At 30.0% G+C, this 15,568-nt stretch overlaps 2 protein-coding genes across 2 annotated transcripts; both read left to right on the top strand.

The window, feature by feature from the left end:
• The first annotated feature begins 12,499 nt into the window (after positions 1-12,499).
• On the top strand, positions 12,500-13,030 carry LOC108561179. The gene is made up of 2 exons (XM_017918997.1): positions 12,500-12,758; positions 12,814-13,030. The coding sequence occupies exons 1-2, from the start codon at positions 12,621-12,623 to the stop codon at positions 12,991-12,993; spliced, it is 318 nt and encodes a 105-aa protein (XP_017774486.1). The 5' UTR covers positions 12,500-12,620; the 3' UTR covers positions 12,994-13,030.
• An 893-nt stretch (positions 13,031-13,923) lies between these two features.
• Positions 13,924-15,428, top strand: LOC108561173 (nascent polypeptide-associated complex subunit alpha). Its single transcript, XM_017918990.1, has 3 exons — positions 13,924-14,012; positions 14,518-14,782; positions 14,975-15,428. The coding sequence occupies exons 2-3, from the start codon at positions 14,525-14,527 to the stop codon at positions 15,365-15,367; spliced, it is 651 nt and encodes a 216-aa protein (XP_017774479.1). The 5' UTR covers positions 13,924-14,012; positions 14,518-14,524; the 3' UTR covers positions 15,368-15,428.
• Positions 15,429-15,568: the final 140 nt, after the last annotated feature.

The following is a 15,568-nucleotide window of genomic DNA, read 5'->3' as shown; positions in this document are numbered from 1 at the left end:
CATAACCGCATGACACATGTGTCTTAAAATATTCGTTTTTATGTTAATCAATTTGCATTCAATTAAATGAATGGGACTATAAAAAAGCATTTTTAACATACCTATTAATTTGTATTAATTTACATTAAAGGACAAATCGGAAAGTTTTTAATGAAACGAAACATAAAAACAAAATTTTGAGCATGTTTTCATTCGACTAAATTATTTTAAATTACCTTTATTATTTCATCATATTTTTATTTAATCCAGGCTGACTTTTAAGTGACTGAAGTCTTGCGGTTTGTAAATAAGTTTTACTTGTGATTTACTTTTCCCTTCCCTTAATGATTCGACTAAGACTATGTAGTTGTCATTCCCTTAACATTATTACTAAGACTAATTATAAAAACCTAATCGAAAACCGTAAACCGAAATTAACCGGAATTATTAACTGAACCGGAACTGTAACTGGAAAGATAAATTGCTCAATTGAAAAACCGAAACCGGAACTAAATTTTAATTACGGTTAATTTATTTTGTTTTGGTTTATTTATATAGTCATTCAAAAAGAATAATTTTTCGACATTGTGTACTCGGTGAATAGAGTATATAAACAAACAATGTATAAGAGACATCGATGAACTCTCTTTGAATACTCCGAATTATTATTTCAAATAAACAAAATCATCAAGTCCGAATAGAAACTTATCAATCATCAATATAAATAAAACCTCAATCACCACCAAGCAATCACTAACAGAAAAAAAATTGAAGAAGAAAGTGCAAGCACAAGTCTTACGCAACTAGCATTACAACAAACCTAAATGAAATTGATAAAATTAATGTAAACATGACTGAATAAACATTACAAAGCGCATGTGTTGAACTAGTCACTAATTAATTTTTATTTGGTAAATAAAATTTGATATTGGACTCGATTTTAAATTTTATATAATCATTTTAAATTGCTGTTTTTTCGATTTTAAATTTTAATTTCAACCGGAACTGAACCGAAACCGAATGGAAAATGAACCGAAATTTTTAAACGAACCAAATCTGGAACGATAAACATTTATTTAGAACGTAACCGTAAACCGGAACGAAATTAATTTCGGTTCGACTCTCTGATTCTAACTATAAAATTGACTAAATGAAATAATTGATAATTTACAAAAAAAAAAAAACGATGAGTAAAAGTTGAATATAAATTTAAGGTTATCCGAATACTTATTTCAAGATGACAACTGCAATTATCGCTTTTAGAGATTGTAATCATGACAAAAAGGTTAAATAAAGAATGGTTCAATGTATTAAAGAAACAATCGATTAATTTGAAATGAAGTTGTAACCAGATGGCCAAAGGGTATTATCATTATTATGTATGGTTCCATAGAAAAGAGGAGACAAGCAGTGATCGTGTGATTGGAATTAAACATTACATTGCCGGTACGTTTACACTGCTGGTGACATTTCCATTGGTCATCTTAAGGTCATGGTCATCGTTCATCGCGTATACACATGTATGTGTGTGGTTTTTTTCCCACTTCGAGAAGATTCTAGAAGTTAAGAGAACGAAATATGATGATGATGTTCAAAAATGTGGGTGCCGGACCAAAAAGAAATTAATAATAATAATGCTCGATAATTTGATAAACAAATAAAATATACTTATTATTGATATATTTTTGGAGCCGATTCTACTCAGACTTCATAAAAAGTTGCTAGAACGTTTATTAATATCGTTTTCTAATCAACTAAACCGAATCCGAGTAATTGCTTTGTTTTGAGTAGAATCCTCATTTTATTACCCTTTTTTTGCCTAACATTCTACGTGAAATGTATGCGCTTTTGATGGAAAATACGTCTAAAATATTTATTATAAATATGTTTGTCTACTTTGATTAATTTAATTTAAAAAATTTAGAAATTTAATATTGTAACAAACTATTATCCAGAAAAACAGTACAAAATTTAATTTACATTGAAGATCTTACATTCGTCAATATCCCAGACTGTTTGAAATCGAAATAATCGAAGAAGTAAGTGCATAGACAAAATAAAGTTTTTAATTTCTTTCGATTATGCTCAATAAAAATTTAGATTGTTTTGAAATTTTCAAGTGAATTCGGACTGATATAAACCGCACTCTGCGAGGTATTGCTATATACAATAGATTTAATTGAAATATAACTACAAAATTCAGAAAACTTCAAAACTTATGACGAATACTTAAATCCAAAAATGGCGAATTGGTTTTAACAAAATTTTCATAATTTTTTCCGTAAAACAAATATAGATGCGTTAATTAAAAGTTATTAAAACAAATATCCTGCAAATAAAATATTGATTTAATTAAAATTTCAATAAATAATATTTAAAAAGTCTTTATTTTTATATAATATTTTGTTATTGCATAATAATGGCGTTTCCGTAGATTATTGAATTAGATGAACTATATGAAATAGTTTTTATATTTACACATATGTTAACATGATATTTCATTATACAAAACAACAACAAAAAACAACACACACATAATTTACGACTGAAACCCACTATTAAATTAGTATAACACTTAAATCAGCATAGGATATATATTTTAGAACAAGATTTTGAGAAGAAAACAGAAAAAAAAAATTGGAGACGGATTGTGAAAAACTCGATCGATTTAATTTAATTATTATATTGGCATTCTGCTAATACAACTTTTATTTTTTAATTATATTCAGGATAATAAATAACCAGCGTTGCCTTATTTTTTTTCTGAATCATTCTCGTCTGCAGTGTTCTGTTGCATTCGTGCAGCAAGCGCAAAAAGGAGAAGCTGACGTCCGTCGCTCTAAATCACGAAAATCGCGTTTTTGAAAATGCCATCCGCTTGAGAAGCGGATCCCGCATAAAAATGTTGATCGCGTGTAACTTGATACCGCATTATAAACATTAGAAATTTCTACAAGAAGAAATTTCGTGTGTATATACAAAAATACAAAAAAAGGAGCGGATTTGTAGTAATAGTAATTCGAACCCACGCATTCTTTTTTAATTCAAGGTTTATTCACAATGCATATTGTATACTACGGATTAAGAATTGACTCACTTTTTTTTTTGGTTGAATGAAATTGAAAGTATTTGTTTGTTTTATCGAATATCTAAATGTTGTTAAAATTACGGGATTATAATAAAGAAATGTATTAATAAAAGTGTAGAAAAATATTTATTTAGTTCATTTGTTCATAAAAAAAATGATAATATTAATTTAATAAATTTTGTCCCAATAAATTTTTCTGTATTTTTTTTCATAAAATTATTATTTCTTTCTAATTCACTCACAATTGTTTATTTTACTTACTAAGATATAATTTCTCTTTATTATTAACTTTACTTATTGGATTTACATTGTTTCAAAGTGTTGCGCTGATTATGAAACAACCTCAATGTTATTTTGTAACTTGATTTAAAATACGTTTCATGTTAATTGTATATTTATTATAATATGTTGATACTACTTCATGTACAATAATACAAATATGTACTTTTACGATGCGTTGTATAATGCTTCTTTTGTGTTATTTATGAAGAATCGAATTTCCTGAACTTTCTCCATTATCGATATTTCTTCACCTTTGCACGTGAATATGTATATTGTAAACACCATATTTAGATTGATGATGTTATAGTATGCAATATTAAAAGAAACTTTCAGTTTACAAAAGTGTAGTTTATAACCTACTTGCTATATCTATAATTCAAAGGAATCACCTTTAACCACTTACGCGGTTTGATACATTGTATGAAGTAGCTCCACTTATATTTGTTGCTAGCGTATTTTATTATTCATAATGCGAATATATTTGTCATAAGCGCTATGCAATACAATAGACCATGACGAATATATACGACATAACAATATATTCTCAATAGTATGAATAATGTGACATAAGATTTAAATAAATAATGGTTACCTTGGAGACCGATGACAGTTAAACTTAAATTCAATTAGAATAGTGTTTTCCGGAAAGTTTCTGTCGATTTTACAAAATTGTCATTATTATTATTAACTTCCACACATATAAAATATTTGGGAGAAAAAGTGTTAGGTCTTCACGTTTAACTGTCATTTTATGTTTGCCTACTTTGATCAATTCCGAGTATTATGTGTACACCTTTATACAAGAAAATATAGAAAAATGATTATGTAAGAAATCATTGTCTATAATAACAATACAATTTTTTTTTAGTTTATAAAAGTGTAGTTTATAACCTATTGATAATTGAAACAATCGCCTTTAACCCCTTAAGCGGTTTGAAGCATTGTATGAAGTGGCTCCGCTAGTGGTCACTTATTTTTGTTGCTAACGTATTTTATTATTCATAATGCGAATATATTCGTCATAAGCGCTACGTATTACAATAGACCATGACGAATATATACGACATAACCACTTAAGGAGTTAATGTCTAGTACTATAAGCTCAATGATATAAATAATGGTTACTTTGGAGACATATGACAGTTAAACTTAAATTCAACTAAAATAATGTTGTCCAGAAAGTTCGTGTCGATTTTACAAAATTGTCATTATTATTATTAACATGCACACATATAAAATATTTCTGAAACAAGTGTTAGGTCTTCATTGACGTTCAACTGTCATTTTATGTTTGCCTACCTACTTGCTTACTAACAAATCATTATCTAGAATAACAATACAAACATTTTCTAAATAAATTAAGGTTACCTTGGAGACCTATGACATTGAAACTTCTCTGCAAACATAATATGTTTTAGTTATTGCTTTTGTGACAGTTTTGGCTTTTTATTAATAGAGAAGTGTCAAAGTCTAAAATTCACTTTGTTTTTTTTTTTTTCATTTTCAAGAGGGTACAAAACTGAGACAAATCTTTTGATCCAAACGATTTTTTTTTTTCTAAAAAAAAAATCAAACTGTTATGGATAAGAAGTGCTAGTTACAAAACTCTAAAACAAACAAATATGAAATAAAATAAATATCATGAGCGATAATATATTGTGAAATAATAAGTGTGTTGTGAAAAAAATAGTCAATAACGTATGTTAACTGCAGAACATATTTTTAGCATCATCTTCTCCAGTTTCTTTTTATATCTCCGTGTAATTAATACGTTCTTTTCGACCTCGGCTCTTGGTCATACCAAAAACAAGACAATAACGGAGAAAAACAAATGCAAACGGAATAAGTGATTGGGGATTCGTAATGTTTTTGGCATGAGGTCGTTTCGAATGCGCCAGGGGGTTATTTTTTTTGTTTCTTTGATATTCGTTGGTATCGATTGGTGCAAGACATTTGTGTTCCATTGTACATCGGCAGGTATGTCATAATTATAAGCTCATTTCAATTGTTTGTTTTAAATGCTCAAGGCTCCACGCATGTTCTTAGTTATTAACGCATTCTCGATCTCGAATCACCAGACAAAAACTCAAGACTAAATCAATTACCGAGACCTCAAACATACATTTTTTATTTACCAAAAAAAAAATAACAACAATTAATATTTTTGCGTCTAGGATGAACGAATTTCAAGAAACGTAATGAAAGTATTCTGTTGATTTGTTTTTTTTATAATTATCGTAATTCAATTAAGCTATTATGATTTCATATTTGTACAGATCTAGTAAAAACGAAAATAATTAATTATGAAATGGTAAAAGAAGTTTGTTGATCGAAAGTTCACAGCAATAAATTTAATTGGTAATGTTAAAGAGTTAAGATTGTTTTCCTCCTCTCTTCAACAGAGACGGGCAGTCTAACGAAGAGGCTATCGTTTCGGCGAAGCAGCAGAACGACAGACAAAGGTGGACAACTTTTTCACAGTATTATTATATACTTATAAATGTGTTATTAATACATGTCGTATAAATTTAGTAACGAGTTTTATTGGTCACTGCGAGAACGAACAAGATTTAAATATTTCAACAACAAAAAAAAAACGAGAAGAAACAACAGTACGAATAAAAAAAATAATTTATAAATCCATTAAGAGAAATATTTCGTGGAATCCGTTTTCGGGATTTATCACATGTAATGATTTACAGCACACGTGGATCAGATGAAATAAAAGTTTATCAGCCATATAATATCAGTTTGGATATGTATAAAATTAAAAAATAACTTAATTAAGAATTTCGGTTAAATCACCTAATGATTATTACTATGAATTTGACATTTTCATTATAGATCAGACGATTTTAGAAGGTTTGCAGAATTCAATTAAGAAAATCAATTATTAAACAAAATATTGATTATTTCTTGAAATTAATCATTTAACTACATAATATTTATTGCAAAAAATTACCAAAATATAAACTTAACAGAGTAACAAAAATAAAACTAAATTGAACTGATGCAATTAACTTTTTGAATATAATTGTTTTTTCCTCTTTATTTCCATTATTAATTTATATGCTATTAGTTCGTTATTGTTTGAGATGTAGATGTTTTTCTTCTCACTGGAAGGTGGCACAAATTGTAGTTATCCCAAAGCCTGGTAAAGTTTCCGAGGAAGTAACTTCATATAGACCTAGCTTGTCGAAAATCTGTTGCTCCAAAGGATAAGACCTATATTGACTCAGGAAAATATAATACCTGATCACCAATTTGGATTCCGTAGAAAACATGTCACTATTGAACAAATTCATAGAGCAGCCAACAAGATCAGGCAATCACTGAAAGAAAAAAAATTATTACACAGAAGCATTTTTGGATATTTCACATATAAGGTCAAAAAATTATTACCATTCAACATAATTAAATGTTGCAAATTTGAATTGAAAATGAGGTAACGCAGTTATTTCCGATCAGATCAGGCTTTCCACAGGGAAGTATACTGGGACCTCTTTTTTACACAATTTATACATCAGATTTACCTAAAACTGCAGAAACAACAGTTGTGACTTATGTTGATGACACAGCAAATATAGACCCTATACTTGTAACAAACGAACTTCAAAATTGCTTGAATGGAATTGAAAAATGGTTGAAGAAATGACGAATTAAAACGAATGAATCACGTAATATTTACACTAAAAAAGGAAGCTGTACTCCAGTTACTTTAAACAATAATATTATCCCAGAAGCTGATGATGACAAATACCTGAGTATTATTTTGGATCGCAGTCTTACATGGAAAAAACACATAACAAGTAAACGTAAGCAACTAGGAATCAAATTCGCTAAATTATACTGGTTAATTGGGAGAAGATCGCAGCTATCACTAGAAAACAAAATTTTAATATATAAGGCAGTATTAAAACCGGTATGGACCTATGGTATACAACTTTGGGGAATGGCGAGCAACTCAAACATTGACATAATTCAACTTTATCAATCAAAGTGTCTGCGTACCCTGGTGCAAGCTCCCTGGTATGTGCCTAACGACGTGATCCACAATGACCTCCAAATTAATACCATGAAAAGTGAAATCTCAATGTTTAGTGAGCAATATCAAAACCGGTTAGAAAAGCACCCTAATACACTAGCTATGAATTTATTAGACAATAGTGAAACCCCCCATAGACTAAAAAGGTATAACATCCTTGATCTCCCTTATATATTTTAAAATTAGAAGAATGTTTTTAGTTATTTGTTTTTATTGTTAAAATTAATATTTATTTATATTAGATATTTGGAAGGTTTTTAATGGGAAACTATTCCGCTTAGTGTTATATTCTGTTGCAGTTCCAAAACTGTTTACCAGTTGCCAGAATTTGGCACATTGTGAAAAATAAATGATTGTGAAAAAAAAAGTTTGTTATTGACTACTGTCAATTAACTTTTGTTTTTATTTTCATTGATGCAAACCGATTCTAAATAGAGTTACAGCAATTTATATTACATATTTATATGTTTGCATTACTTTTCTATTTATAAATTTAGTCCAATGTTCCTCTAATGTATCTTTTGGCGTCTTTGGTGTCGGTGCCGAAAGTTTTTCCACTCCTGAATATTCCACCTGGAATGTATCCACCATAATTCGGCAACTGTCCAATATGCTTGTAATAAATCTCGGAAGGCTGGATCATTTGCGGTGGATCCAATCTGCAACTTATCGAAGTGTTCCATTCTGTAGCCAGACGCTGTCTGTAACTGGTACCAAACTCTTCCGGATGCCCTTCGTATGATGGTTGTCGAAGAGTGGTGTTGTGCAACGGCACATTACGATTGAAACAATTTCTTTGTTGCTGCACGAAAGAATTGTACATTATGATAAATTTTGACACAAAAAAAATGTAATCGAAATGAAATGTCACTTCAAAAGAAAAAACAAATGTATTAAGAAAATTTATTATAATTTAGATAAGATTCTTCATTCAGTAAATCTATACATTCCTGTTTATTAACTGACTAATTAATTGGGAATATCAGAAATTACCATACTAACTATGAATTTGAAATGATTTTTGCTCCTCAACAACTATTTTTTTCTTCATCCTAATTTGTAGTATAAAAAAAACAACTATCATTGACCTTTATGGCTTTTCAAATAAACACATATTTGTACATAAGTACAGTTATTTACGACGTGTGAATTGATGGATCTGTCGTACTCTCTGTCATTTTCAAGATTTGCTTTTGAGGTCCTGATTTCATTCATCAGACATGAAGATGAATAATGGCCAATTCTCATTTACTATACTGTGCTTCATTCAAAAAATAATCAAACTTCAAATATTTCGTATTAAAAAAAAACATGTTTTAAGATTATGTAAATTATTCTTAAGACGTATTTGGAAAATGTTATTATCTGAAAACAACAACAAGTTTATCGTCATCTCAGATCCAAAGGACGACAAGAAAACAACAACGTTTTGTGACAATTTTGAGTCCTGCTTTTAATTATAAAATCAGTTTTAAATGATGTTAAATTCATTAAATAATTAGAATTAATCTGTTTTTGTTGTAAAAAATATTAATTTGTTTTTTTTTAACATTTAATAATCGGGTCATTTTGACCCATAGGTAGTACTTGTGTTTTTTTTTTTAATTTATCCGTAGCACTAAGTAATTTGAAATCTAAAAGTAAAACAATTCAGAATATCTTTTATCATAAACAGAAAATTTGTCTGATAATTGTAACAATTATTAAATCGTAGAATGCAAATACTGACAAATACAAATAAACACAGATTAATGAAGATATCCAGTTTCATACGTAGCTACCAGTTTTTGCATGCAATTAATTCATACTATTTTCACTCGCCTCATTACGATAAATTAACATTTCAAGACTTGATTAATTCCAAATTGTTTAATTCTTGACGTCTGCTTAATGCAATTACTTATTATGCATAAATCAGTTAACTTACATTTGGATAAAAGAACAAGAGAAAATGCAATAATTGTGAAAGCGAAAAACATTTCTGTTGACATTTGGTCCGATAAATTTGATAGTTGACATAGCCTTGCGTATATAACTAATTGTACATAAATATTGGTGTTTTGTGCGCCCTTGGATCGTTCCTTGGACACATGCGGCGATTTTAATAGTTTGTTTGTATATTAGCGCAGTTTAATTTAATTAATTTCCCATGAATCAATGTCTATATTTATATAGACATTATTATTATGTTTGCAACGGAGAATCATTAATTTTGTACGTTCCTCGACAGGATTTCAAAAAAAAATACTTTCCATTTTTTTTGGGTGGTTTTGCAACGAGCATAAATCCTGTCATCCGGTGGAAGGATTCGTTATTTATGACCATCGTTTATTTACTGTATACACTGCTGTTTAAGTATATTTCATTATACGTATCTAAGATTTATTCATAATCCAATAAATATCCAAGTAACCTTAATCAACTAATACTACTTGAATGTGCCACTATTTTCAAATTCGCGACTACTACTAAACCAATGAAGATACCTACTTTGATGTAATGATGATTTTTAAATCAAATATTTAATCAACATGTTGATGTAATTACAGTTTAATATAAGAGGTATGATGAATTGCAAGTGATGAATGGGAGACTATAAATCAGAATAGTTAATTTACTCGACCAGAAAGAGGTGTAGGGATTTCCCCAAGGAGGAGTATTGGCCCCGACATTCTTAATACATAACACCTATATATACACTCGACATTGGAAAAGTTTACATAGAATTATTGTTCGCGAAAGTTTCCAACGAAAACTCTTTCTAATTAGAATTAAGTTTAGAAAGGATTGATTTTGGAATAATCTTATTTAAATTAAATGTATTAAAGATTAGAAAACACTATTTTTATAAGATCTTAATTACTTATAATTATTAATTTTATTGATATTCCTATGAGAATGACAATAAGTTAAGAATAATATAAATATAAAATGAAGGAAGGTGAAACCGAAAACCATATAAATTAAGTGCGAAGATAATTGAGATATATATATGTGAATCCATGCAAACTATACTCAGCTATCACCATTTTTATCTATCGATCTATTGATTGTGTAAATGATTTATGGAATTATCTCCAAGATCTAACATATCATCGTCGTCGGTTTTTATTGTTAGGATGGAACAGGTCGCGGATATTCTTTGTGCATATTATATAGAAGTCGGGGCCGAACGGGGTCAGGGATACTTTGCACTGGCCTCTATTTATCGCCACTAATTTATTTACCATTATTTTGTTCAAAGCTAATGCATCACTGCTGATGATACACCCTTATATATTCATAAATCAAAGTCTTCTCTGATTTCGTGCCACGGCCAATATCCAATATACCAGGACATTATTCGATGTGTTTGTGAAGGAAAAAAAAACAACGCATAGAATTTTTATCAAGATCATACTGTAAAAATCAAATATCTCGTACATAAATGCAAAAACAATATTAACACATAACAGTTTTGAAAACTTTTAATTATTATGCAAACACTTGACAATGTGTGTTGTGTGTATCTCAACACATTTTTTTTTTGTAGTCTACAGACATTATACAAATACATTAAGTGTATGATCTTATAGGTCGATTTCTTAGTAGTTATCCTTCTACAATTATTGTAATTATAACCAATTTGATTAATATAGAGGCAAAAGTATTTTGCGAACCGGTTAAATTTTAAAACAAAAATAAAATGATGTATGCAGTCAATTGATTCAATAATTTTATAACAACAAAATATATTTTTTTTTTACATTTTTCGCGAAGGGTTGATTAACTTATTAAAATAATTTCTTGTTTTTATCAGTAAATATCTAAATATTTTTTGTAACACTAAGAAATTTTGTTCAAGAGTTCAAAAAATTAACATTTCAAACTATAGATCAGGGATTTCCAATACTGTCCATGTTAAAAAATCAAGAAGGTCGAAGTACAACAAAGGGAATTCCTTGTATAGACCAATTAGACCAGTGATTCTCAAACTTTTTGGTTTGCAACCCCCTTTTGTACATAAAAACTATCTGCGACCCCCCGAAGAATTAATTAATTAATTTTATGCCACCACCCAAATATTTTACGCGATCCACACTTTGAGAATCACTGTTTTAGTGGAGACGCCTGCTAGAAGCTATAGAAATTGGACAAAAAGTGAATAGGTTGAGATCCGACAAGTTTTCATGATTGCGTAAGATGGGTGCCACCCTTACGCAACTTTTTATGAAACAAAAGTTACGAAATGTTTGTTACTTAACAGGGAATACACGCTTTTTCCGATTTTTCTTTAAATGGTTTTTTTTTATATATTTACATGTCTTTTTATTTAATTGAAAATATTTACATGAGTTTTTAGTAAATTGAACATTTTTACATGGTTTTTTTTCTGATTTTTTTCAGTTTCTCGACAACCCTTTAAGATAATTACATCATCGACCACACCATTTAAAGCTGAATACCTCACCTTTCCAACAAAACTTTTGGCATATTCGTGCTGTATTGCAGTGATTCTCAAACAAGTTTCTGCGACCTTCCGAAGAATGGGTATGTGTAGAAAAACACTCACGGTTACGACCCTCACTTTGAGAATTACTTCTTCTTCTTCTTCCTTCCCCATCTTCATTTGGTTTCCGCATTACGCGCCAATAAGCCAGCCCCTGTCTGTGTTCTTTGGATTCTTCGGATTTCCTCTTCCGTCCAAATAGTTAACGCAACCAGCTTCTTCCAATTACAACAAAAATTTCCCTCTTCAAAACAAATAATCAAAATAAACGACTTCTTCTAACGAAACTAAAAAATAACTATTAAATCCAACTTAAACTGACTTCTATAAAATATGTACATAGGAGAGATACGGCAAGACAGGTAAATACAATAAAGGTAGCGGATCCAACACAAATATATAACGAATTTCAAACCGGGGTCTCAGCAGTTCAGTACTCAGGTTCTTGGAGAGACCTCGAAAAGGCTTTGAGAATTACTGAATTAGACCACTTACTATATCCATCTATAGAAATAAAATAAAACTCAAAGAATAAATACAGTTTTCTCCGACTTTAGCTTTTCAACTTAGAAATTAGATGGAGCGCATAACAAAAACTGAACTTTAGTATACTCGAACCTCTTCACACGCATGTTCCTCCATTGCCTATAATCAATTTTAATAATATATCTACTGTATGTAAGCACCCTCATTATATTTCTCCTGAGTGTAACCATTTAATAATTGAACAAGCAAAAATGACTTCAGCAAGTAGCACCAGTGCACGATCATTGTTCGCCGACTCTAAAATGAGACTTGCTGAACGTGTCCAAGTGAATGTTAACTATGTTGCATCCTTGGTCCGACAGATAGTGAGGGGTTCAAAATCTAATGAAGTATATACACACAATATATAAAAATAACATCATCACTTATTCTATATACTTTCAGATTTTAATGCATTCAGCTAGGAATTTCGCCTTGCAAGAACATACCATTGAGAACACGGAAGCAAATCTGAAGAAATTGCAAACTCTTTGTAATAATTTGGGACAGCAGCAGGATCATTTAATACGAACTTGCCAGCAAATTGAAGAGGTCAAGGAACAAGTCCAAGCCATGCAAAGATGAATCTAGGGAAATGTTTTTATTATATTACTATTGTGATAATAGATTTTAATTATTTATTGTATTTACTATTATCTTTTTATTTTTCCTGCTTTTTTTCTTTATTGATTGATTTGTTTAAATTTAATTTTGCTACCATGAATAATAAACATAAACATGTCTTTAATCATTGACAATTAAAAAACGATGTTATTATTTCATAAATTTTCTATTATTTGTATTTAGTATAAGATATCTGTTAAGCAATTCCTAATGACCTTTTATTTAATTTAATGGAACTTAAATAAATGATAGATATAACATATTTTGTAGTAATACTTATTTATAATTAGATTAATAATAATGATTTACCTCAAACCTTAAAGTAGTTCTTTGTAAGATAGAATCTTGAGACTCATATATTTAGTTAAAGTGTATATTTACTTGCTTTAGAGTAAATATACACTTTCATATTATATATTTCAAACATATTCATTCTCAGTTATTTAAGATGGATATGAAATTTCTACAATATTATTCAACTTTAATAATTTTACTACTATTAACTAATTAATGGAAAATGAACGTGGGAAACATAAGTAAATAAATAATTAGTGCTAAATTGGTATTTGTAAAAATTAGAAAAAATATATTTATTGAACTACAAATTATGGAAGCAACAATCATTGGCCGATTATCCATTAAGGCAATGAGGTCTAAGGGCCAAAGTTCTTCGGGTGGGGGGTCCTGAAGCAAAAAAAGTACTTAGTTTCCTATTGTTATTTGTAAAAATAATTTGCCTAGGGGCCCTTAATCCGCCACTGGCAACAATATTATATTGATACCCAGCCCCGAAAGGGTGTTAGAAATAGGGCTATAATACATAACATACATATGTTGATAAATAAAAGAGTGCCACCTATCGGATTTATTATAAAACTCGAGATGAAGATCGATAAAGCAGCGAGTTCCATTGACATTCTGTTTATAACCTCCTTTCCGTTGGTTCCCTTCTATTAGCTGCTGAGCATTTTTGAGCAGAGGTAAATATCCTATTTTTTTGTAAGCATCTTTACTTGTATGGTGTATATTGTTGGTAAAATAAGCAACAAATGCATCAATCATTCAAAGACAAAATGTATTTCCTATCGTCGATCGCTATTTTAAGAAATAACGATATTTCTATTTTACCGGGATTAAGAATCCATTACTATAAAAGTATAAAAGATTGAACCGTTCGTCTCGTGTTGATTATTGCTAGGTACGTAATATATTCTATGTGTAATTCTATAAAATATATCCCAAAAGATGCATTTAGACTTTGATTTATTTATAGTTAAATCAAAGCTCCATTGATGCATTTATTTGGGACGGCTAAATTCGTGCTCTTTTTTTTTATGATGATTTACCAAAGGTTTCGCAAATTATTTCTCTTCTGAAAACATTGATGAAAATCTTGGCAGACTGAATTTACTTTAAATTATCACTGTTTCGTAAATTTCATAAATGTGGATGTGTATATTAATTATTTGATATTTTTTTACATAGCATCACAATGCCAGAACAAACTGAAGTTGAGAAGCCCACCGTAGTGGAGGCTAAGCCAGAACACAGTGAATCTTCCACAGACAGTGATACTGATGAGGAAATTCCTGATTTGGAAGATCCCAGCACCACTGCTGCTGCTGCCGGCGCCGCGTTCTCTGGCGCTGCAGCCGCTGCTGGTTTACCCATGGACATGTTGTCCAAGGCCAAACAATCCCGTGGAGAAAAGAAGGCTCGCAAGATCATGTCCAAATTAGGTCTGAAACCAGTAAGTCCAATAACAATACTAAAAATTAATATTTTAAAAATTTACATGATGATACTACCCAAAGGTTTCGCAAAAATTATCATCTGAAAGTATTTTGATGAAAATCTTGGCAGACTGACTCAGCAATAATTTATTATTTGTTAATTTCTTGGTTGTAAAACAATACTTATTACTATCGTCTTTTATTTGCAGGTTCAAGGTGTCAATAGAGTAACCATCAGGAAATCAAAGAACATCCTCTTCGTAATAAACAAACCAGACGTATACAAGAACCCCGTCAGCGACACGTACATCGTTTTCGGTGAAGCCAAGATTGAGGATTTGTCTCAGCAAGCTCAAGTTGCCGCCGCCGAGAAGTTCAAGGAAGTGAACCCAGCTGGCGATGGTGCTGCTGGCACAGCAACCACCTCCGTCGCACCAATTGCTGAAGAATCTGAAGACGAAGATGTTGATGACTCAGGTGTAGAGGATAAGGATGTGGAATTGGTTATGACCCAAGCGAACGTCAGTCGTTCAAAGGCTGTTAAAGCACTGAAGAATAACCAGAATGATATAGTGAATGCAATTATGGAGCTTACAATGTGATTCATTTAATACATCATTCATTTCTTAATACTATTCTTACCAATACAACAGTTTCTCTTTATTATTTCTCATTTTAATTCAGGACACTTGAATAACAGTGAAAGTACATTTCTAATAAATATTTAGTCATTAATTATTTGTATTCTTTAAAAATACTAAAAACATTTTTTATATACTTTTATTGAATGTCCTATACCTATC

Source organism: Nicrophorus vespilloides, unplaced genomic scaffold (genome assembly GCF_001412225.1).
Source record: "Nicrophorus vespilloides isolate i.1.1-1 unplaced genomic scaffold, Nicve_v1.0, whole genome shotgun sequence".
In the NCBI taxonomy this organism is placed as follows: Eukaryota; Metazoa; Arthropoda; class Insecta; order Coleoptera; family Silphidae; genus Nicrophorus; species Nicrophorus vespilloides.
The sequence above is the reverse complement of the archived record's forward strand: the minus strand, read 5'-3'. Positions and strand labels throughout refer to the sequence as shown.